This window comes from Ceratotherium simum, chromosome 5 (genome assembly GCF_057802395.1).
Source record: "Ceratotherium simum simum isolate JZ-2026a chromosome 5, ASM5780239v1, whole genome shotgun sequence".
Classification (NCBI taxonomy): Eukaryota; Metazoa; Chordata; class Mammalia; order Perissodactyla; family Rhinocerotidae; genus Ceratotherium; species Ceratotherium simum.
The window spans coordinates 46,784,744-46,808,130 of NC_141904.1; the positions used below are offsets into that span (position 1 = coordinate 46,784,744).

At 38.3% G+C, this 23,387-nt stretch overlaps 1 protein-coding gene across 2 annotated transcripts in view; it reads left to right on the forward strand.

Annotated features, from left to right (window-relative positions):
- The window catches only part of KIF15 (kinesin family member 15), a 67,885-nt gene extending 45,841 nt beyond the window's left edge, over positions 1 to 22,044 (forward strand). For both annotated transcript variants that reach the window (XM_087430838.1, XM_014791207.2), the window contains 15 exons: positions 1,067 to 1,217; positions 1,424 to 1,509; positions 2,541 to 2,610; positions 3,498 to 3,584; positions 4,192 to 4,296; positions 5,381 to 5,503; positions 10,448 to 10,594; positions 11,241 to 11,342; positions 11,643 to 11,807; positions 13,876 to 13,985; positions 16,495 to 16,567; positions 17,057 to 17,094; positions 20,547 to 20,712; positions 20,963 to 21,094; positions 21,424 to 22,044. In XM_087430838.1, the coding sequence (XP_087286964.1) occupies positions 1,067 to 1,217; positions 1,424 to 1,509; positions 2,541 to 2,610; positions 3,498 to 3,584; positions 4,192 to 4,296; positions 5,381 to 5,503; positions 10,448 to 10,594; positions 11,241 to 11,342; positions 11,643 to 11,807; positions 13,876 to 13,985; positions 16,495 to 16,567; positions 17,057 to 17,094; positions 20,547 to 20,712; positions 20,963 to 21,094; positions 21,424 to 21,486 (1,618 nt within the window). In that variant the 3' untranslated portion in view covers positions 21,487 to 22,044. The remainder of the gene's footprint in view (positions 1 to 1,066; positions 1,218 to 1,423; positions 1,510 to 2,540; positions 2,611 to 3,497; positions 3,585 to 4,191; positions 4,297 to 5,380; positions 5,504 to 10,447; positions 10,595 to 11,240; positions 11,343 to 11,642; positions 11,808 to 13,875; positions 13,986 to 16,494; positions 16,568 to 17,056; positions 17,095 to 20,546; positions 20,713 to 20,962; positions 21,095 to 21,423) is intronic.
- Positions 22,045 to 23,387: the final 1,343 nt, after the last annotated feature.

The following is a 23,387-nucleotide window of genomic DNA, read 5'->3' on the forward strand; positions in this document are numbered from 1 at the left end:
TAGCCCGTCTTCCTCAGCAAAAAAAGGAGGATTGGCAATGGATGTTAGCTCAGGGCTAATCTTCCTCAAAAAAAAAAATCAAGTACTTCCTTGCTTTTTATGTTGGACATAATTTAATTTTTTGCAGTGTCTCAGCTGTAACATTATGTACATCACTTATTGGGCTGCTTATACTCCATTGTGGCACTCAAAGGTTGTTAAGGCCCCTGCATGAAACTGCACAGCACTGCTATGTGTTTCTTGAATTATCTTGCCTGCTTTATATATCAGTTTGTATCATAAATACATTTCCCCTCCCACCATCTATGATCTATATATCTGTCTTTTGCAACTGACTTACACCACTTTGTAATGTGCTGCTTCTGCTCTGCTTTGAGTTAGTAAAGCAGGTAGATCTATGTCTAATGACCTTCTGTGTACAAGCTGGGACATCTGCCTTGGATGGTCCAGTGGTCAGGTTGGTTGTTTACTAGTTCCTGTGTGACCTCTGGATGTTTGAGCATGTCACAATATGTTGCAGAAGGGAATGAGAGGATGAAAACCTAAAAAGCAGTACATAATAATCGTGTGAATTAAAAGATAGTTCTATACCAAGGGAGTTTTCTCTCTTGCTTAAATTAAAGCCACATTTGTCATCAAAAAACCTTCCTAGAGTTGGGAGAATATGTGATGAATGGATAGAGTTGAGCTATCAACAAAACTAAATTAATGGCCAGTCTTTAGCTTATATGAGGGTTATATAATGACTCTCATCAGCCTAAATTGCCCATCAATTAAGCATGTCTGGTTGAAACCATGGGAGAGAGAATGAGCAAGCAGAAGGCTATAGGCTAACATGCCCACCCTGTTTTTTCCATCCCCCTCAAACTGCTCTGTGATCCAGTGTGTCATATGTTTGTGCATCATGGACATTTCACTTAAGTTTATGAGGAGCTTTATATCTGTCAAGGCTTCTCTAAGTTGGGAATGGTCTGTAAATGGGAGAAGTTGAACTGCAGATAATCTGACTAGCAGAACTACATTTAATGTTTATATTTACCATTGTGAAAATGTTTTCCTGATAAAGATTAGAAAATGAAAAGCTTCTTGAGACCAAAGCCTGCCTACAGGATTCCTATGACAACTTACAAGAAGTAATGAAGTTTGAAATTGACCAACTTTCAAAAAACCTCCAAAACTGCAAAAAAGAAAATGAAACTCTGAAATCTGATCTGAATGTAAGTTAAGAAGGGTAATGGTTATTGGTGAATTTGTCCTGGATGTGTGACTGTTCACTGGAGTGCAGGGCAAGGACTGTTTTGACCTCTTCCTAACTTCCTGTACTGGCCCATCGTGCCTGCCACATAGAAGGTACTTGATATGTTTGTTGACTACACATTGCTAGTAACTATTACTTAAAATCTAATATAACATTGTCTTTTAGAATTTGATGGAGCTTTTTGAGGCAGAAAAAGAACGCAATAACAAATTATTATTACAATTTGAAGAAGATAAAGAAAACAGTTCTAAGTGAGTGCTATTTATCTTTTCCATTAGTTCACTAGAATATCATTTACTACCACATTCTTTATCTTGGGTTTTTTTTTTTTATTGCTAATACCCTGTAAATTTATTTTTTTAAGCATTCCATAATGAATATCAGATTATTTTGTATAAATGGCTATGTAGAGAAACTTAATTTTTCAAAATATGCAATAATTAGCTATAGTACTTTTTAAATAAATAGCAATTGGTTGTGATCAGAACTGAAAGCCTTCTATAAATAAATCACAGTATATATAATAAGATCACTTCTTTCCTTTATAATTGGAAGATGGGGGCTGATTTTTCTTTCTATGTCTACTATTCTTTTTCTAGCTGCTCTTTTTTTCCTCTTGGTCCCTTTATATGAATGCCATTGTCTTTCTTCCCTCTGTCTCCAAGTTCTTTTCCTTGGTAATCTGTCAGCCTCTTGGCATCAGCCGACAGGATGATTATTATTCTAATGAGAAGAATTTGTTTATTCAACAGATACTTACAGAGTTCTTAATATGAGACAGATTCTTTTCTAGGCTGTGGTATACAGTGGTGTATACATCTAGAGGATGCATACATCTAGTTGGGAAACAGACAATTAACATTTAGTCATTCATTCAAACACTGAGTGATATCCAACAAGACAGGCACTATTCTGGTAAATGCCAGAACATTTGGAGGTAAGACAGTGAGCAGAACATCCCCATCCTCATGAATTTTACATTCTAGCACAAGATGACAGGTAATAAAGAAATACTGTTATATGTTATGTTAGGGAGTCCTAAGTAGTCTGAAGAAAAATCAACTGTCATGGCACAAAAATGGGTTCTCATTAAATAGTTGTTGAAGAAATGGTTCAAATTTCTGACCCCTATTTCTGACCCCTACTGGAATACGACATCTGACACCAAGTATGTGCCTCATAAAATTCAGTTGCATTGCACTGAATCTCTTCTGTATGAATAGACCCAGTTCCTGTTTCCACTGAATGATGTCGTGAGTAAAAGATAATAATTCTCTTCCAGAGAAATCTTAGAAGTTCTTGAGGCTGTACGTCAGGAGAAACAGAAAGAGATGGCCAAGTGTGAGCAGCAGGTAAACGTCCTATACTCTAACTCTAAAATTTGAGATTCGTAACTTTTATTCCTGATGTCTAAAGAGGTTTATTATAAAAACTGTTTCAGCTTTCAGATGTTTAAAATTGGTAATAAAAAGATGGAATTTTTGGTTGGTTGTATTATTTTTCAACTCTTGTTTTTCTAACTCCAGATGGCTATAATCATAATTTGTTGGTAGTCTCTGATAGAGACCACAAAATCGTTGTCTTTTAACCCAAGTTATCATTTTCAAGTATTACTCCTAGAGTACAATGTATAATATGAAAAGCAGATTTGCACGATAGCCAAGACTTGGAAGCAACCTAAGTGCCCATCAAGGGACGAATGGATAAAAAAGCTGTGGTATATATACACAATGGAATACTACTCAGCCATAAGAAACGATGAAATCCAGCCATTTGTGACAACATGGATGGACATTCAGGGCATGATGCAAAGTGAAATAAGTCAGAGGGAGAAGGTCAAATACCGTATGATTTCCTTCATTAAGTAGTACATAATAACAACAATAAACAAACACATAGGGACAGAGATTGGATTGATGGTTACCAGAGGGGAAGGGGGGCGGGAGGAGGGTGAAAGGGATAATTGGGTACATGTGTGTGGTGATGGGTTGTAATTAGTATTTTGGTGGTGAACATGATGTAATCTATGCAGAAATAGAAGTACAATGATGTACACCTGAAATTTTTACAATGTTATAAACCAATGTTACTGCAATAAACAAAAAATTTATAAAGTGAAAAAAAAAAAAAAAAAAAAAAAAAAAGAAAAGCAGATTTCAACTCCCTTTTTTTATATGTATGTGTGGTTAACTTTGTGATTTAATTCTTTTTTTAAAAATGTTTTTTTTTTTCCCCATAGATGGCAAAAGTACAGAAACTAGAAGAGAGTTTATGTGCTACCGAAAAAGTAATCAGTTCTCTGGAGAAGTCTAGAGATGCTGACAAGGTAGTAAGGTCGAAGCTATATTCCTCTGCATTTTCTTTGTAAATGCTGCTTTAACATTCCAGCCTCCTGTTCCCAGGTGACTGATAGCTAGTGTTTCTGTATGCACTTAGGCCTTGTTCATCTTCCAAGGTTGCTAGAGAATGAGGTCGTCTGTTTAAGTTAGTTCTCTGCGTAACTTCAAGTGCAAACTGTTCTGTCACTCTTGATGGCAATGTTTCTAAAACACATCCTGCCCCTTTTAACTAGGATGTGATTAGTGTGACCCTTTCTTGTTGAGCCCCATGATACAAATTCTCAAATCTCTGGTATTGACTTTTACTAGACTAATAGACATAATATGTATGTCCAAGTATAAAATTAGGTATAAATTCCTTATATGTCCAGCTCTTATTCATTAATAAAACCAAAGCAAAATATTAAATAACATAGTATAAAGCCATTAAAATTTGAATTGGTAATATTAATGATGTAATTTGACATATGATATTTTGCTAAGATAAAATTGACTTCTCTTGTTGTCATTAGGAAAGATAAATGATTTATTATTTAAAAATGATCTCTTCCTTAAAGTCATTAGGTGTGAAGATATTGTTTCTGTCCTTGGCAGGAAGTTGTAGCAGAGCTCATGAGCCAGATCCAGGAGCTAAGAACATCAATCTGTGAGAAAACAGAAACTATAGACACCCTGAAGCAAGAACTGAAGGATATAAATGTAAGTTCTGTCACCAACCAGATATTAAATTTGAGCATGAGGCACACTGCACAGACTCCTCGAGATTAACAAATGCTCCACCAGAAAAAAGATTCTGTGGTCAAACAGGTTTGGAAATACTAGTTAAAGGAAATACTAGTATTTGCAGAACTTGCAGAGCCTTTAATATGCTAACGTGCAGTGTGCATCTCCAAGAGGCAGTGTAGACTGCAGCGTTTCTCTGATTTCACTGACCCAGGAACAGTGTTCTCTGTGCGCCAATTGGGACTTATTGTTCCAAACTAGATCAGAAACAGTCTGGTTGTTGCCTGTGATAGTTAAGGGTAGTGGTGTTCCTAAGTGCTTCAAGAAGAAAATAACACATTTTAGTTAAATTCAAAGACATTAATTATGTAGAAAGTGAGTTAGTTTTTCCATTATTGGACTTTATCATTTCCTAAAATAACTACTTATTTCTCCTGCATATATATCTGAGTTGAATGTCAATGCTTCTTCCTTCTCTTGGGTCAAGGTAAGGGTTTTGTCAATGTTCCTCACTCCTCTGCTCCACAGGTTGCTGCTGCACTCCACGTTTCTTTCTTTCTTTTTTTTTTTTTTTGAGGAAGATCGGCCCTGAGCTAACATTTGCCAATCCTCCTCTTTTTGCTGAGGAAGACTGGCCGTGGGCTAACATCCATGCCCATCTTCCTCCACTTTATATGGGACTCCGCCACAGCATGGCTTGCCAAGCGGTGTGTCCGTGCGCGCCCAGGATCCGAACCGGCGAACCCTGGGCTGCCGCAGAGCGTGCGCACTTAACCGCTTGCGCCACCCGGCTGGCCCCGCCATGTTTATTTCTGAAGGCAGTCTCCTGATAAAGATGGCAAAATCAGGTGTTTTTTTCACTGATGCCTGTGGGATTTTTCCACTTCTCTTCACCATTCATGCATTTATCTTTCCATTCCTTCATTCAACAAGTATTGAATTAATTTGTGTTAATCTGGCCATCACCTTGGAACTTAGACTCATTCTTAAGTTATTTTAATCTAAAAATAAACTGATAATAAAGCAGACAGCTCTTGTATCATGACTTTCTTTTCTGCAGTGCAAATACAATTCTACTTTGGTTGACAAAGAAGAGAGCAAAGTATTGATTAAGAGACAGGAAGTGGAGATTCTGGACCTGAAGGAAACCCTTAGGCTGAGAATACTCTCTGAGGACATAGAGGTAGATGTTAACAATGATGACTCTTTTTTTTGCTTTATTCCTTGTCAATGTGTATATGTGTGTATGGAGATTATTAGTGAATAAATAGAGGATTTTTTTAAAGGAATGAGTAATAATTAGAGCCATTTTTCCTAGAGTAGTTAGGCAATTAGTAGATAACACTAAAATTGTTATATTTTATCTGGTTGATTTATTTTCATTCATTTGTGCTAACAGCGTGGTAATTTCCTATAACTGACCCTCTTCCAAATGGGGAGCAGAGTGGAAACTGCATTTACTTGGGTGTGATGGTAGCAGCAGGGAGCAAAGAAAGGGCTGGTTAACAACTTGTCTCTTGTGTTTTAGCTAAAGTAGGTTTTAATTTTTTTTGTTGCTGATGTAAATTTATCTTTTTTAAAATTAAGCAGTACTGTCATATGTTTCAAAATTCAAAATATATAGAGCAATATACATTCCCTCAAGTGTATCTTTCCAGAGGTATTTTAGGCAAATCCTATATACCTTCAGTTTCCTTCTTTTTTTTACACAGATGGTAACCCACTGTGTATACTCCTCTGTACTTGCTTTAGAAATAAAGTTTTCTTGCTAGACTTTCATAGGTAAACTATGCTATCCATGAAACAAATTCAACAAATATTTATTGAACCCACCTATCATACAGCCTGTACCTGGCCTGGCATTTGGGAGTGGAAGAATGATTGAAACACTGTTACTTACCTCAAAGCATTCAATCTAGCTTAAGAGATAGATGTATTATGATGTAGTAAATGACCTGGGAGCATAGAAAATGGAGACAGGGGAGTAATTATGCTTGGAGAATTCCAAAGAGCTTCCCAGAGGAGATAGTATTTGTACAAGACTTTGCTAGGGAGGGAAGCTTGGCAGCTGTGAACTGTGTTTGCGGGGCATCCCCAGCAAGGGGAACAGTTGTGTGTGAGAGCTGAGGTGGAGATGGACGGAGTCTGTGTAGTGAAGGGTCTTACAGAGCATCTGCTGTATGTTTTAGGAAACCAGGACTGCATAGGCTTGAAGCCCAGGCAGAAGGCGATAAGGTCTGAACCAAGAAGTGCTAGTGGGAATACTGGGTGAGATAGAGTTGAGTAGTGTTTCAGAACTACAGTTGACAGTTGTTGGTGTCCATTGGGATATATGGTGTGATGAGAGAAAGCAGTCAGAATGGGCACCAAGGTTTCTAGCCTGGGTGACTGAAGATGGTTCTGTGTACCTCTAAGATGGAGAAAATAGAGGCCTGAGGAAAGTTAAGGAAATAAATTCTATACGTACTGGTTTTGAACTTTAAGAACCTATAGGGATAGATATCTAAGGTGGATATACCCAGTAATTTGTATTTATATCCTGCTGTATCCCAGAAAGGATTTGAAGCTGCTGATATACATATGATGTAAGAAGATTAAAATAGACAACTAAAATCCGGGTCAAAGGAAAATAAGAGTAGAATAGTAAGTTGTTAAGAGCACAGGCTGTCAAGTTGGACTTCTTAGGAGTCTGAATTCTGGCTGTGTGACCTTGTGAAAGTTACATTTGTCTCTGTGCCTCATTTGTCACATCTCTAAAGTAGAGATAACAATACTGCCTATCACATAAGATGTTGTGAAGATGAGATGAGGTCATATACGGAAAGTGCTTAGAACACTGCCTGGCACCTTGTAAGTGCTCACTATGTGTTAGCTGGGAATATTTTTAGGAGGCCAATTGAAAACTTAGTCCACAAAAGCCATGTATAAAGTATAAAATGTAGACTAAAAATTGCACACTGCCTATTGCCAGAGTAAAAAGGGAAATCTAGCTATTTGGGTGGCAGTAGCTGGATGATGAGAGCTCGTGGCAATTTACCTAAAAGCTCTTCCTTACTTCCTCTATCTCTTTTGGCCTCTCTCTCTTTCTTTCTCTTTCCTTCTTAAAAAAAATTGTGGGGCCGGCCCCGTGGTGCAAGCGGTTAAGTGCGCGCGCTCTGCTGCGGCGGCCCGGGGTTCGCCAGTTCGGATCCCGGGCATGCACCGATGCACCGCTTGGCAAGCCATGCTGTGGCGGCGTCCCATATAAAGTGGAGGAAGATGGGCACGTATGTTAGCCCAGGGCCAGTCTTCCTCAGCAAAAAAAGAGGAGGATTGGCAGATGTTAGCTCAGGGCTGATCTCCTCACATAAAAAAAAAAAAATTGTGACTACGCATATTGAAGTATCTTAGATTCAAGTGGAATTGACCCCACACACAGCCAGTTCACATTCCCTTTCTAGTTATCTTCCATATTTATTAGCTAAAATCTATATTTTTGGCTGTGGTATGTGAATTTTCATTCAAATTGTTTATATATCATTGTTTTTCAACAACGTGCACTCCCAGCCAATGCAATAAAATGGGAGCACAGTAAGTGAGATATAAATATTATAAAAACTGAGAGAAAATGACTTATTTGCAGGGATATGAGTGTCTACATGGAAACTCCAAAGTATTGCCTGAATATCTATTAGAAAAATGAGTTTAGTAATCAGTTATAAATTAAGTATTAAAAAATACATTTACTATATACCATCAATAACCATTTTAAAATATAATGAGATTAAAAAGTCCTATTCACAAAAACGACAGAGTATCAAAACCTGAGAGGAGGGCCGGCCCCGTGGCTTAGCAGTTAAGTGCGCGCACTCTGGTACTGGCAACCTGGGTTCGGATCCTGGGCGCACACCGACGCACCGCTTGTTGGGCCATGCTGAGGTGGCATACCACATACAGCAACTAGAAGGATGTGCAACTATAACATACAACTATCTACTGGGGCTTTGGGGAAAAAAAGGAAGGAGGATTGGCAATAGATGTTAGCTCAGGGCTGGTCTTCCTCAGCAAAAAGAGAAGGATTGGCATGGATGTTAGCTCACGGCTGATCTTCCTCACAAACAAAAAAAAAACCTGAGGGGAGAATATGTGATAACTGTTAAGGGCATAAAACTTGTCTAAGGAATCTGAAAAGAAATTTTAAAAAAAAGAATAGCTTTACTATATATCAGTAACGACCAGTTAAAAAACATAATGGGATAAAAAAAAAAAAGTCTTGTTCACAGAAACAACAAAGTGTATCAAAATCTTAGGGAGAAAATTTAAGGACATAAAACTTTCTAAGGGACGTGAAAAGAGACGTGGATAAAGGGATCCAAAGAGAGACTTGAACAGGAAGGCACAATATTGCTGAGACATTAGTTTAGAAATTTTTGTAATTCTAATCCAAATCCCAATTTTAAAAATTTGACCAGATGATTTTAAAGTTCCTTTGGAATAAATACAAAAGATTTCTTGTGAAAACTTAGAAAAATAATGAGGAGGGACTTGTGAACTAGATGATAACTATTTCCATGGGACAGGTGATAGGAAGAGATCATTGCAACAACTTTGAACATCCACAAATAGACCGCAGTGAATGCGAGGGGTTTAGTGTAATGGTAAAGGGGTATTTCATGACAGGAAGAAAGGATGGATTGATTCAGTAAATGTGCTGGGAAAATTGTCTCACGAATTTGAGAAGGTATGGTTAGGGTCTTACCAAAACCAAACAAATTCTGGATGGATTAGAGTTCTGTATAAATGATGAAATCTTGGAAGTATTAGAAAATACGAATACATATCTAATCTTGAAATTGAGTGGTTCTTTGAAAGAAATCTTGATACTAAAGTTAGAAACCATAGGGAAAGATTATACAATATTAAAAATAAGACTAACAATAGACTTGGGGAAAATATTTACAACTGATGACAAAGGGATCATCACCTTAATACATAGAAGAGCTCTTATGAGTCAGAAGACTCAAGAAAGGACAAAGACATCCCTGATGGAAAATGGACATAAGGAGGTGTATGTATAGTAGCCAAGAAACCTTTTTGAAATCAAAGAAATGCAAATTAAAATAAGAGCTATTTTGTGATCTTACAACTGGCAAATATTAAAACTCGAGGAAGATGTGCAGAGAAGGGCAATTACTCAAACTTCTGGTGAAGTTTAAGTTCAGCCTTTGGGGAGGTGGTCTTGTAACACATAGCCTTAAATTTTTTGCATATGCTTCGGAGTTTGCACTTTGAGAAATTTCACCTAAAGTAATAATCTAGATATGAGTATAAAATTCATATAATAGTAAAAAATTCAAATCAACCAAAATATTTAGTGATGGGTTAAATTGTGGTGCATCCATAACATGAAATAGAGCCCACCCAATGAAAATGATATAATAGAAGAGTTAGTACATGTAAAAATATTTGTGATATATCAAGAATATATGTATATACACACACAATTATTGTATCTATAATATTGTTTATATTAATGTATATATAACTATATACATTATTATATATATGCACATTTGGAAAGTTAGGGTAAGCAGATTCTGCTCAAATTTGGTGGGGATTACATATACTGTGCACATAGGAATTACATATGCAACCTACAGGACTTCTAATTCCCTCTGCCACTTTCCATCAAGCTACTCCGCTTAAACTTTGGTGGCCTGTAACTATGTATCACAGTCTGTTAAACTGCCCAGCCCCTCCCCAACTAGCTGAGGGGTACTCATCTTTACAGCTGTTTACCTTCCAGTGTATAAAGGACTGAAGGCAATTGGTGAGACAACAGGTAAGCTAGAGACCTGTGCCCCGAATCTTCCCGAGGAAAGAGAGATCAGGTTTGAGATCCTGGGGGTGATGGGAATGCAATTAAACTTCAATTGGGATAGCTATGTGAATTTACTATAATATTCACCTCTAGACCTGTTCGCTTAAATATTAACTGCTTGGTTTGTCTTGGAATGAATTAGCACACCAGCAAAAAAAAATTCTTAAAACTTTCTTAACCTTTTAATAATTGAATATTGATTTGCGAATCCTTATTGGAGTACCACAATTAAGAAATTCTCCTTGTGTGGGGATTGTCCCCTAACAGAAGGAGATGCTCTGTGAGGACCTGGCTTATACCACTGAGCAGCTGAGCGTGCTCACCAAGGACTCGGAAAAGCAGTCGGGGCTACTGCAGTCTACCCAGGAGGAGCTGGCGAGGAAGGAGGCCCTCATCCAGGAACTTCAGCAGGAGGTGAGATATAGGGGGAAGTGTCGCTCAGGATGGGGCTGGCCGGCGGCGGGCAGGAGGACTGCAGAGTTGTTGAGGTTGTCGTCATGACGTCCTGCCTAGGCTAACTCTGTATATACAGACAGGTGGGCTATCAAGGCACTTAGGTAATTAATCTTAGGTAGTTGGGCAGCTGTGCTGTGAGCTTAGATTTGCTTGGCTGTCTTGCTTCTGCCCTTGACCCTTGACATGTGCCAGCAAGTTCTAACCACCAGTAGGGTTATGACTGATTTTTATCCTCTTTTTCGCTGTTGTTTTATATTTCGTAATTTTCCTCAAAAGACCCTTTGATTACTTGTGAAGCTTAAAAAGAAAGTTTTTTTTTTCAAGTGTAAATAAATTTGTGAGGGAATGGAAGATGAGAGGGTTATAGTAGCAACTAAGGTATATAGACACAAATGGCAGCCCCAGATTTTACAGTTTATTACTTTAAAAATTGTTGTGGTTTTATTTTAATATGTTACTGCTTTTCAAATTATTCATCAGGTCCTGAAAAGATAACATGAAAAGCCTATGTCTACGTGCCTTGGGAAGATTGTCTGTCCTAATTGGACCATGTGCCCCATTTTATTTTCTGACTGGTAACCTTACATCTCTTCAATTTTTCCAGCTAAACCAAAAGAAAGAGGAAGTAGAACAGAAAAAGAATGAATATAACTTCAAAATGAGGCAACTAGAACATGTGATGGACTTTGCTGCTGAGTATCCCCAGGTACTTCTCAGAAAGAGAGTGGGTTTCAGGAGGAATAAACAGTTTTGTGAGTGATAAAAGTTTGGAAATTTACTAAGACCACAGCTCTGTCTTTTTATAGAAAAAGATTTTCCCTGACACCTTTTCTGCTTTTTACTTGATAAAAAGGTACCAGTGTTTTATTTGTTTTACTTGGACAAGAATTAGAATAACAAGCTAAAGAGCCTGGGTATTTTCTATATGCTTGGCATCTACATTTAAAATGATATCTTTATAACGTCACTTAATTGGGTATTTGGATAAAATTCGATTTTATTTTAGAGCCCTAAAACACCACCTCATTTTCAAACACATTTGGCAAAACTCCTGGAAACACAAGAACAAGAGATAGAAGATGGAAGAGCCTCTAAGATTTCTTTGCAGCATCTTGTAACAAAGCTAAATGAAGACAGAGAAGTCAAAAATGCTGAAATCCTCAGAATGAAGGTAACTGGGTAATTATTTTCAATAAGTTTAATGTTTTAAAATAAGCAGTATCTTTCATGATTACTGAGGATACAAAATTCAAAAGGCACACAATTCAAGGGTAGACAGAGAACAGGCTTCCTGCCACCCTTGACTCTAAGTTACCTGGTTTGCTGTCCCTGGAGGCTTCCAGTGTAGTCAGTTTCTTATTTAGCTTTTTAGAGTTTTTCAGTGCATATATAACCAAGTCTGTAAGTATTGTCTCCCTGCTCCATTTGTTTTTTATATGATGGTATCATATCATATAGGCTGCACCAATTACTCTCATCACAGTGCTGTTTGACTTTTAGATCTTTGCCAATTTAATAGCTAAAGCATGTTGTCTCACTGTAGTTTTAAATTTGTATTTTTCTTATTAGGAATAAGATTGAGCATCTTTTGTTTTTCTCTTTCTGTGAACCATATTCTTTACTCATTTTTCTATTGTTGGACTTTTTCTTAATGATTTGTAGGCATTCTTTATATATTAGAGAGATTTGCTTTTGTCTGCGATAATTAAAAATACATTTCTCTTGTTTGCCATTTCTTTAAACTTCCTTCTAGTTTTTTTAATCCAGGTACCTGGGGGTATGGTGTTTGTGTGTGGGGAGAGTGTGTTTAGAGTAGCATTTAGGGGTGGGAGGTGTGTGGAAGAGTGCTTGGGTAGGTGATGTGTAGGTTTGTGGGGGTGGGAGTGGGTAGGGAGAATGTGATCCTCCATAGAAGATACCATTTAGCCTGTGACGTCATTGCTCTACAGTGAGTTTTTGTTTAGGAACAAAATTAGCTTACTGTAACCAAGTGACGTAAAGTATGTGAAGATGGTATCACTCTTCAGCTTTGTTTCTCGTGGAGAGGATCATTCCTGGCGTTTTTATTCAGGGCAGCTCTCAGTATGCTGCTATCTCAGGAATGGGGCTGTCATCCAAATTGGCATGATCTTGGTACTTAGAAGAAATTGGGTCAGGTTAAAAGAAATCAAACAGCAAACAAGTTGAAGTATATCAAAAAGGACACTCCTTACAGACAAGTATGTATTTCTTCTGGATGGTTATGCTCATGATTTTCAAATTAAAATCCACTTAAGTATTTTGAGGGATGGGCTGTGGCACATCAGTTTGTTTTTTGGGGTTTTTTTGGTGAGGAAGATTCACTCTGAGCTAACATATGTTGCCAATCTTCCTCTTTTTGTTATTTATTTATTTTTTTGTGAGGAAGATCAGCCCTGAGCTAACATCCATGCTAATCCTCCTCTTTTTGCTGAGGAAGACCGGCTCTGAGCTAACAGCTATTGCCAATCCTCCTCCTTTCCCCCCCCCCCAAAGCCCCAGTAGATAGCTGTATGTCATAGTTGCACATCCTTCTAGTTGCTGTATGTGGGACGCGGCCTCAGCATGGCTGGAGAAGCGGTGCGTCAGTGCACGCCCGGGATCCGAACCTGGGCCGCCAGTAGCGGAGCACGCACACTTAACTGCTAAGCCATGGGGCCAGCCCTCCTCTTTTTTTTGGTTGAGGAAGATTAGCCCTGAGCTAACATCTGTGCCAACCTTCTTCCATTTTGTATGTGGGACACTGCCACAGTACGGCTTGATGAGTGTTGTAGGTCCATGCCTGGGATCCGAACCAATGAACCCAGGCTGCCAGAGTGGAGCGTGCCAGACTTAACCACTATGCCACAGGGCCGGCCCCTGGGTTTGTTTTTGTTTTGTTTTTGTTTTGTTTTTGTTTTTTAATTAGAATCTATTAAATAGAACATTTACCAAAGTAGACGCTTTTTGTCATCTTTTCTCAGAAAGGAATTTTAATGAATTATGTGATACTGATAAGAGACTATGTTTAAGATGCTGTGGATATGAAAATGAATCACAGTTCCAGGCTCCCCAGAGCTTGATATATAGTAGTCTACTCTTTATCCAGTGATACCCAGTGCAGTGTTCTGTGTATAGGAGGAGCTTCGAAGACAAATACCTGTCTACCCGTGGCCGTGGGGAGCAAAATAATGCCTACTGTAATGTGTTTTCTGAAAAGACATGATTTGGATTGTTATTAGGAGCAGTTGTGTGAAATGGAAAACCTACGCCTGGAAGCTGAGCAGTTGAGAGAGAAAAACTGGCTCCTGCAGGGTCAGCTGGATGATGTTAAAAGACAAAAGGACAGCAGGTGAGAAAGAACCACCAGAACTCTATGGGCTAAATCTCGGCCTGCCTGGTTAGAGTGAAATGAGTGACGTTGGAATTGGTTTCACAGTGTGTATGATGTTTCCCACTAACCCAGGAGATGCTCCATCAGTTGCTTTTGAATCAGGTCTGATGAGTATCTTGCTTTTTCCAGAGTAGGAGGATAAGGCATTCATGATCTTGCCTACTCTTTGTATTGTTGTAGAGCTATTGAAATGAATTTCAAACGTGAAATACTTGAACCAAACTATCTACTTCTATTTGTGGGGGAGAGGAGGGCAGAGGAACAAATACGTCAACAAGACAAGGTTCAAGACGTTCTGCAGGAAAAGGGAGAACTTCCTACCAGTTGGTTTTGCTTCATGATTCATGGTCTAGGGAAGGCTTGTGGGCAGGAGCTTTACAGAGGAGCGTTCCCTCCGGTTTGGGTATCTCTGTGTGTGTGTTTGTGTGTATTAGCTTCAGCTAAGGCAGTTTTCTAGTTGTATTTGCTAATGGCACAGCAGTGTCACGGGCAACCACACCCAGACTATGCCCTGTCTCTGATTCTTGAAAGTTGTGTGATTTTGGACACGTTTTTTAACCTCTTAGTGCCTCAGTTTCCTTAGCAATAAAATGAAGAAAATGATAGCTCTCTCACAAGGTGTTTTAAAGACCAAAAATAACGTGTATAAAATGTTGGTTACAGCGTGTGGCAGAGGGGAGTCACTCGATAAATGGTAGTTATTAAGTATACAAGGTTGAATTATGATCTTGCCTATTAACTTTCTGAGTGAGGGATGGTAGATGAGGAGGGCCTGTAAAATTATGCAGTAAGCTGAAGTGAATCAAAGGGGGTCTCTATTTGGGATGGAGGCCCTTACTGAATTCAGCTTCCCAGGTTAGGGGTGTCTGCTCTTCTTCTCTTGGCAGAAGGCCCTTGACAGATGCTTTCCCACTCCTGCAGCTGCCCATCCCTGTCCAGAAGCAGCCCTGAGATGCACTGTCCAAAACCCAAATGAGACCACAGATATTTGAGGATGGTACTGGTAGCTGTGCTAACAATCTATTCCCAAATGGTTCTCCTTAAGTTTTAGCATCGGAGATGCTCATTTTAGTGGCGTCCCCTTCTAGGGGTTTTACTTCCCCTTCTGGGTGATTCTGATGCAGGTGGTCCATGGTCTGCTTACCTAGTTTCCATATGCTCTGTCCAGTCATATTAAAGAAAAGCATTGTACTTGGTATATTGTATTTCATCAAGAGTTAGAGTATGGAACATAGAATGTTTCTAGATCATTTATAAAACCACAATTAAAAATACTGTATTTTATAATCTTCCGTGCCTTATGAGGAGACATGCAGAACCTTCTTCGTGAAAGATTAGAGTATGAGAAAACTGTAGCCCAGAGGTCAAATGCAGCCCACAACCTGTTTGGTAAATAAAGTTTTATTGGCGCATAGTCCTGTCCTTTTATTTAAATACTGCTATTGCTGATTTTGCGTTACAACAGCCAAGTTGAATAGCTGTGACAGAGACCATATGGTTCCCAATGCCTAGAATATTTTCTATGTGGTTCTTGACAGAAAAAGTTTACTCACCTCTGGATTAGAGCACAGAAAACACATCTTCCCTAATGATTTCAGGTGTTTTCCTCATTGAGGTCTCATTACCATTTTTGTCTAGGTTGCCAGAGCCATTAAATGAAAGAAACTATGTAGCTTCTGTTTTCTTTCAAGAAACGATCTTTTACTCACCAGTGAGAGAGAGATTCCTAAAGAATCCTGCAGCATTCAGGCAGGTTCTCCTAGGGGGGATGTCTCCCTGGTCCAGGGGCTTCCCACAGAAACTCAATTTATTATGTCGGCCTGGTGAGGCTCACAGAGATGGACTCACATTAATCAAATTCACATGATACTGATACATCATCCAGAATGTAATTTTCTTTATCTAGAGGAGCATTCCTTTACCATGAAGAGATTTATGGCTGGTGGTTGGATTCCCTAACCACCAGCGTACACGGTGTCAGCATACATGGGAAGCTGGAGTATCATCAGAAAATTGCCAGCTGATTATGAAATCCAAGCAGAGGGGGTGTCAGGGACTCCACGGGCCAGCCCAGCCTGAGGAACTCTCCCTGTCCCCTCCCAGCTGATCACATTCATACCAGGCTCCTGGACTGCCCTTCTTTCAGCCCCCTTTTACTCTCACTTGATGTTCAGATGATACCACTGTTGACTATGTTTCTGTTTTATTTTACTTTCAACCAGGCCTTGATTAGATTTCCCAGTTTTGCTCATCTCACTTTGGCACGAGAGGAATCCTGAATTCTGGGGAGGTGCCTTATTTCATCCCCATGTGTTGATCACATTTATCAACTGTGCTAACTTGACCTAATCATCATAGAGTTAGCTTTTCTCTGCACAATTTGGCATTGCTGCACATAATAGATATGAAATTGATACTTGAGTATACTTGACAATGTTTCCCCATCCTCCTTCCCTAATCTGTGCAGTGAACAGAATCATCCAGACAATCAGCAGCTGAAGAATGAGCAAGAAGAAATTATCAAAGAAAGACTTGCTAAAGTATGATTTTTCTTTTTTACATAATAGTTGCAATTTCTTTTGCCCGAGAAATGATTTTATAGTTAGCATTTATGGTTATATATTCTAGAAACCATTTTACTATTGAAATTTCTGTCTTTTCTGTATTCCCACTGTTAAGTTGATATTTACCGTCAGTATTTAGACATAGCTGAGAATTCAGACTGAATTTGTCTTCATGCCTAGATGGTAAGCCTACTGCTCAGGATACCCACACAGAGTTCTCCATTTAGAAGCAAGTATTGAGTGCCTGTTTGAGGCCTTAGAGGGCATATAGTACATGAAGTCTTATAAATAAGAAACCCCTTTAAGTGTGTGTAGCTGGGATTGTGGAAAAGGATGTTGGTTTAATTGATTTTATGAGGGAGAGATTTCATGAGGGAGAGTGGACTGGTTACTTTTGACCTTTTTTTTAGCAATGTTATTTAAGAACTTAAGCCTAAATCTTTTTCTTTTTTTATCTTATTATAGAATAAATTAATTGAAGAAATGCTGAAAATGAAAGCAGAGTAAGTGCACTATTTTATAATTCAAGTTCTTGTTGATCTTTTCTTTATTCTCCTGGAAGGGAAGAAGTACTTACTATATCCAGAAGGCAAGTAACTTCTTTCCTTCTGCAGTAATATGTGAACATAATAGATGTTTACAAAATTAATGTCTTATATACCATTTGCTAAAGAAGTTCCTCGCATGAAGCCACTCTAAAAAAAAAAAAACTTAAATAAGTGCCAGGAAAAGCTTAGTTTCCCTGGAGAAATTGATGGCTTTTCTCCTCTAGGACAGTGAGAACAATGTAACTGACCAGCTTTCCCTTTTCGCCTCTTCTGGTTTCCTCTGATTTAAAACCGGAGGCCCTCTGAGACCCAGAGATCAGTACTCACATTTCTTCTGGTCTTGACCTGGGGCTCTTTTATATGTTTCTTATAGACATGATTTTAATTTATTCATATAGTTTTTATGTTAATTTATATAATCTTATAAACTGCCTCATTCTTTGATGAACAAGATATACTGTATTTTCTGTTAAGTTCAAAGTAAGTAAACTGGTTGTATTAACAAATAAAATGTTGAAACTTTAGAAAGATATTGGAATCTCTGGATCGATACTCCTCATCAGGAACAGAGATCCTCAAACATTTTCACTTATTACACCTTCCAAAAGAATTTTGGAACACCTGTACCCTCTTGCACACTTTTGAACTTGACTTTATGTCTAAAATTTTTCATTGTAAGTTTAAATTGTTGCAAAGGATAGAAGTTCCGGCATACTGAAAATAGTAACATTTAGAAATAAAGCTCTTGTGGTGTTCTTTTAAAAGTATCCGACTGATTTGCTGTTTTCTGTCCGTTCAAAAATACACGAACAAAATCCTATCTAAAATTTTACATTGTTCCTTTTTTCTTTGAAATTGAGTTTCCATTCTATACCTATGCAGAATTATATCCTAATTTATTATTTAGAAAAATTTTTATTGATTATCCTATCATACAACTTAGCAATGAAAATATGTATACAAATTAAAAGTAATTTGTAAAGGTTTGTTGTATTCATATGGCTCTAAGTTATATTTCTTCTGGATTGAGTTCTCATTACAGCTATTACTAATCAGAGTATCCTAAATTTATTGTAAATTTTACAAATAATTATTATACATAGTAAAATTGTATTGGAAATGCATCTCTCAGTGCATTTTATCTTAATGCTTTGTCTTCAGTTAGCTCATTATTCTGTTATACTGCATTCTGGAATGAGACAGTATTCAGTATCAATTCTATTCCTATTTTCTGTTTTTATAGATATAAATGCTGAGAAATCTTATCCACATAGTAAGTAAATGGCAATGGAAGGAGTTTTGTTAAGAGTACTGTCATCCAATTATTTGAACTCCGTCCAAGTTAATATGCCAAAAATTACATAGTCATCTGTCATCCAAAATTCTTTTTAATGATCAACTGACAAAGGCCACCCAACCTATGAAAGATTTGTTACCCAGTCATTTGCTTCATAGAATCAGAGTAGAGATGTGGAACAGAGCATGTTCCACCCTTTCCTCTGGGTGTGAGCAGTTCAGGGACTGGCTCCCAGCCAGTGAATTGTAGAGCTAGGACAGAAATCTGGATCACTTACAGGAGCTATGAGAATCCAGCTGTTCAGTTTGTAGAATTGCCGCTAATTTAGAAATTATATCCATTGAGAACTTCTAGCACAAAGAATAAAACTAAGTTGGCATGTAATTTATTTCATAATCTAGTAACCGGTGATACACTGTCCCTGGAACATATAGGAGCCATACTGTGGGCAAGTGAGGCACACTCCAGAAATGGCACACACAGTTTTATCAGTCCCAACCTACAGCAGTGATTTTAAACATTATGTTGTTTATATGCATATGTGAGGATGCTTTAAAAAAGCTACAAGGAACTGAATACCAAGCTAACAGTGGTGTAGGCGAGAGATGTTTAATTTCATATAACGAGAGGTCTGGAGGTACATTGACTTAATGATGCCATCAGGAACCCAGACCCTTTCCATTCTTTTGTTTTTGGTACTCTTGTTTGTGGCCTCTTGGCCACAAGAAGGCTGTCGCAGCTCCGAACATCATAAACAAGAGGATCACAGCTTACAGTAGGGTGGGTTCAAAAGGGCTTTCTTTTGTCAGGGGAAAAACCTCCCTGAAGCCCCCCAAGAATCAGCTTGTGTCTCCTTGGCCAGAATTGGCACACCTACAGGGCAAGCTGAGAAAACCAATATCTGGCAGTGGGGTAGGGATAACCATGCTCAGCTTAGACCAGTTATTATTTACTAACCCTTGGGAACTGGATTTGCTTCTTCTCTCCCTTCCCTTTCCCCCAAATAAAATGAGTTTTTATAAGTAAGGAAGCAGCAGGGGACTGGCTTTTGGGTAGGCAACTGTAGTGTCTGCCATTTCATCAAACTGAAGCAAAATACACAAGACAAATGCAGAACAGCTCCACATGAATTGGGAGAACATCAGTGCCCTCCTCCCCACACTGTCCTTCGGAGGTTCCATGGAATGTAGTCTGAAAACACTGCTCTAGAAATTAGTTGGCCTTAAATGGTATATTAAATTCTGTATATTTCATCACTTAAATATCAGCATTTTATTCCATATGTGTTGTAAAATAAAAAGCATTTGTTTCTTTTGGGAAGCTTATAGGATTCATTCAATTTTATAAAATCAGTGAAATTCTATATAATTCTATAGTAACCTTTTTCCATATGTTTCTTTTCAATTGGTAGTTATATAAAGTGTGTAAATTCTAAATAGCACATCTTTGAAATTACTAGTGTCCCACTGTCCAGGAACTTGTTTTGGAAATCAAAAATGATTACTCTAAAATATGGGGCACTGACTAAAACATGCAGACTGTAATAATACTTGTTCCCTTTGCTCCAAGTGGGCTGAATCTAAAAGTTTCCATTTTAAATTTTTATTATTTAAAAAATGGTTTGAGAGGCTGGCCCAGTGGTGTAGTGGTTAAGTTCATGCGTTCCACTTCAGTGGCCCGGGGTTCACAGGTTCCGATCCTGGGCACAGACCTACTCACCGCTCATCAAGCCATGCTGAGGCAGCATCCCACATAGAAGAACTAGAAGGACCTACAGCTATGACATACAACTCTCTACTGGGGCTTTGGGAGAAAAAAAGGAAAAAAGAAGGAAGATTGGCAAAGATGTTAGCTCAGGGCCAATCTTCCTCAAAAAAAAATTGAAAAAAAAATGGTTTGAAGAGTTTTCCAAAACAAAAATCTTGGGTAAAGCAACAAGAAAAAAGCATGTATGCAGCTCTTGCTATCTTCCTGAGCTGTAGAAGGGGAGGGCTGAATGTTAGTGATACTTTCACATCAAAATTCTGGGCTTGGGTGAAAAATATCTAATTTGAGTACTGTTTTGTAATTAGTTCCTTTGGAATACCATAAAGTGATTTTATTGTTATAGTCTAGAAGAAGTCCAGAGTGCCCTTCAGAACAAAGAGACAGACTACCTTAGAATGACTGAGGAAGTTGAACGAACCAGAGCTTTGGAGTCTAAAGCATTCCAAGAAAAGGAACAACTGAGATCCAAGCTGGAAGAATTGTACGAGGAAAAGGAGAAAACAGTGCAGGTGCATCTGTGTGTTGGTTTGTCATGTACTTAGGACACGTGAATTAAGAGAACCAATCAGCATGAGACTCAGGTCTGTGATTGGGTGTCCTGTGGTTCAGAGCTGCCCTAGCGTGCGCAGAGATGTGTGATCACCAGAGCTAGGAACCTGGGCTCTTCCTCTCACTGTGCTCTTGGAAGGCATGAAATAATGTTACTTAAAAGAAATTAAGAGCAGCTCATTTCTCCCTCCTGGATTGATTTACCTGCAGGAGATGGAAATGTTAAGGAAGCAGGTGGAGTTTCTCGCTGAGGAAAACGGAAAGTTGGTAGGTCACCAAAACCTACATCAGAAGATCCAGTACGTAGTGCGGCTGAAGAAGGAAAATGTCAAACTTACTGAGGTAAACTCTGGAAATTATTCTGAATAAACTCACTCTGGTTTTAAAATGATTATTTAATTAAATTTTAATTTAATTATTGAATCACTTAACTGCTTTCTTCAGGGAACTTCCTGAATTCAAAAAAAAAATTTAGTCATTGCCATTCCAAGCCTAATTCAGTCAGTTATCATACACATCAGATTCTTGTTTAATGTTAAATAATTTACAGATTGAAAATTGTAGTCTTAATTTGAAATACAAACTTAATGAATGCCAAGAATAACTCTTCCTGTAAGAATTGGAGCCTTAATTTTTTTTCTTTTCCTTTTTTTTTTTAAATTATTTACTAGGAGAGAGAAAAGTTGCGTGCTGAAAATGTATTTTTAAAAGAAAAGAAAAAGAATGAATCGTAATGATCCCTGTCGACTAACTACCCAGGCATCACCTTGTTTAGAGACTTTTTTTTCCTCTTATGAAAGTAAGACCTACCCTTGCTTACTTAGTAGAGCTGAATTAGGGGCCGTAATGATTAACTGTATGTGGTGGGGGTGCTGACCCTCAAGTTTCTGATGTACATTCTGCATCCATCCACGCCCTGTGGCAGTCAGCAAACTGCTGTTAGGGGTTGCCACTCCATTTGAAGGCTTTAAATCAACTGGGAAAACTTTTCATCTTTTTAAAATAAAAGCCGGTAGCTCAAGTTTACAGTGGACGTTGGCCAGATCATTTTTCCTTAGGTACTGCCATAATCTCCTCTGAGTCTTCCATTGGCAGCTCGAACAATATATAGTGGTTCCAAAACTTGCAGTGAGGTTAATGACTAACTGCGCAGCATGTATGAAAAGCAAACTTGTTAATATAGATTATTTTTGTATTCCTACTTTTTCTCGTGAGCATTTTTTATGACTGTAAATATGGCCATTTTTCAAAATGTAATAAAATCTTCTAAAAATAAACAATTTAATACAGTGGTTTGCATTGTTCATTCACTTTACACTTAATGAGCACCTACTGTATGCCAGGCCCTGGGCCTCAGTGCACAAAGCACAGAAACCCAAACCCCTGCCCTTAAGGAACTTCTGTGTATCAACACTTCATTCCTTTTTATTGCGAATACGAGTCCATTGTGTGGATGTGCCATTTTATTTACTCACTATTTACTCATTTGATGGACATTTGAACTGTTTGCAGTCTGGGGCTATTATGAATAATGCCGGTATAAATATTCGTGTATAAGTCTTGGTACGGACATCTGTTTCATGTCTCTTGAGTAGATACCTTGGAGTGGAATAGCTGGGTCATCTGGTAAGCACGTCTTTAACTTTTTAAGACATTACCTGTTTTCCAAACGCACTATTTGGCTGCACCATTTTACATTCCCACTGGCAGTGTGTTTCAATTTCTCCACATCTTCACCAACACTTGTTACTGTCAGATTTTTTTGCTATAACCATCCTAGTGGGTGTGTAGTGGTATATCACATTTTCCTAATGACTAATGACATTGAACACTTTTTATATATTATGAAATACTACTCAGCAATAAAAAAGAGACAAACTGATATTTGCTACATGAATGAGCCTCAAAAAAACACATACTAAGTGCAAGAAGCCAAACCCAAAAGACCACATATTGTATGATTCCATTTATGTGAAATGTCCAGAAAAGGCAAAATTAGAGAGAAAGCAAATCATTGGTTGCTTGGGGCTAGGGATGGGAAGGGGAATGACCATATGGGCACGAAGGAACTTTTTGATGTTATTGGTTTGTAGTGACGGTTGCACAACTCTATAAGTTTACTAAAAAATAAACTACATTCAAAAGGGGTTAATTTTATGGTTTGTAAATTATACCTCAATAAATCTGAAGAAAAACAATTTTAGGGGCCGGCCCCGTGGCTTAGCGGTTAGGTGCGTGCGCTCCGCTGCCGGCGGCCCGGGTTCGGATCCCGGGTGCGCACCGAGGCACCACTCCTCCAGCCATGCTGAGGCCGCATCCCACATACAGCAACTAGAAGGATGTGCAGCTATGACAGACAACTACGTACTGGGGCTTTGGGGGAAAAATAAATAAATAAAATCTTTAAAAAAAAAAAAAAAAAAAACAATTTTAAAAAATTAATGCATAGTTGAACTCTCAAGGAATAACAGTAATTCCCTAAGAGCTAGAAACAAAAAAAGAACTAAAATTCAGTGTAAGGTAGAGACACTGGGACTGCCTTGGAGGTGGGAGGAGGAATATTGAAGCTGGTAATAAAGTGGCCTGGGTATTATCACCTGTATGCGTTTCCTAGGGCTGTCCCAACAAATTACCA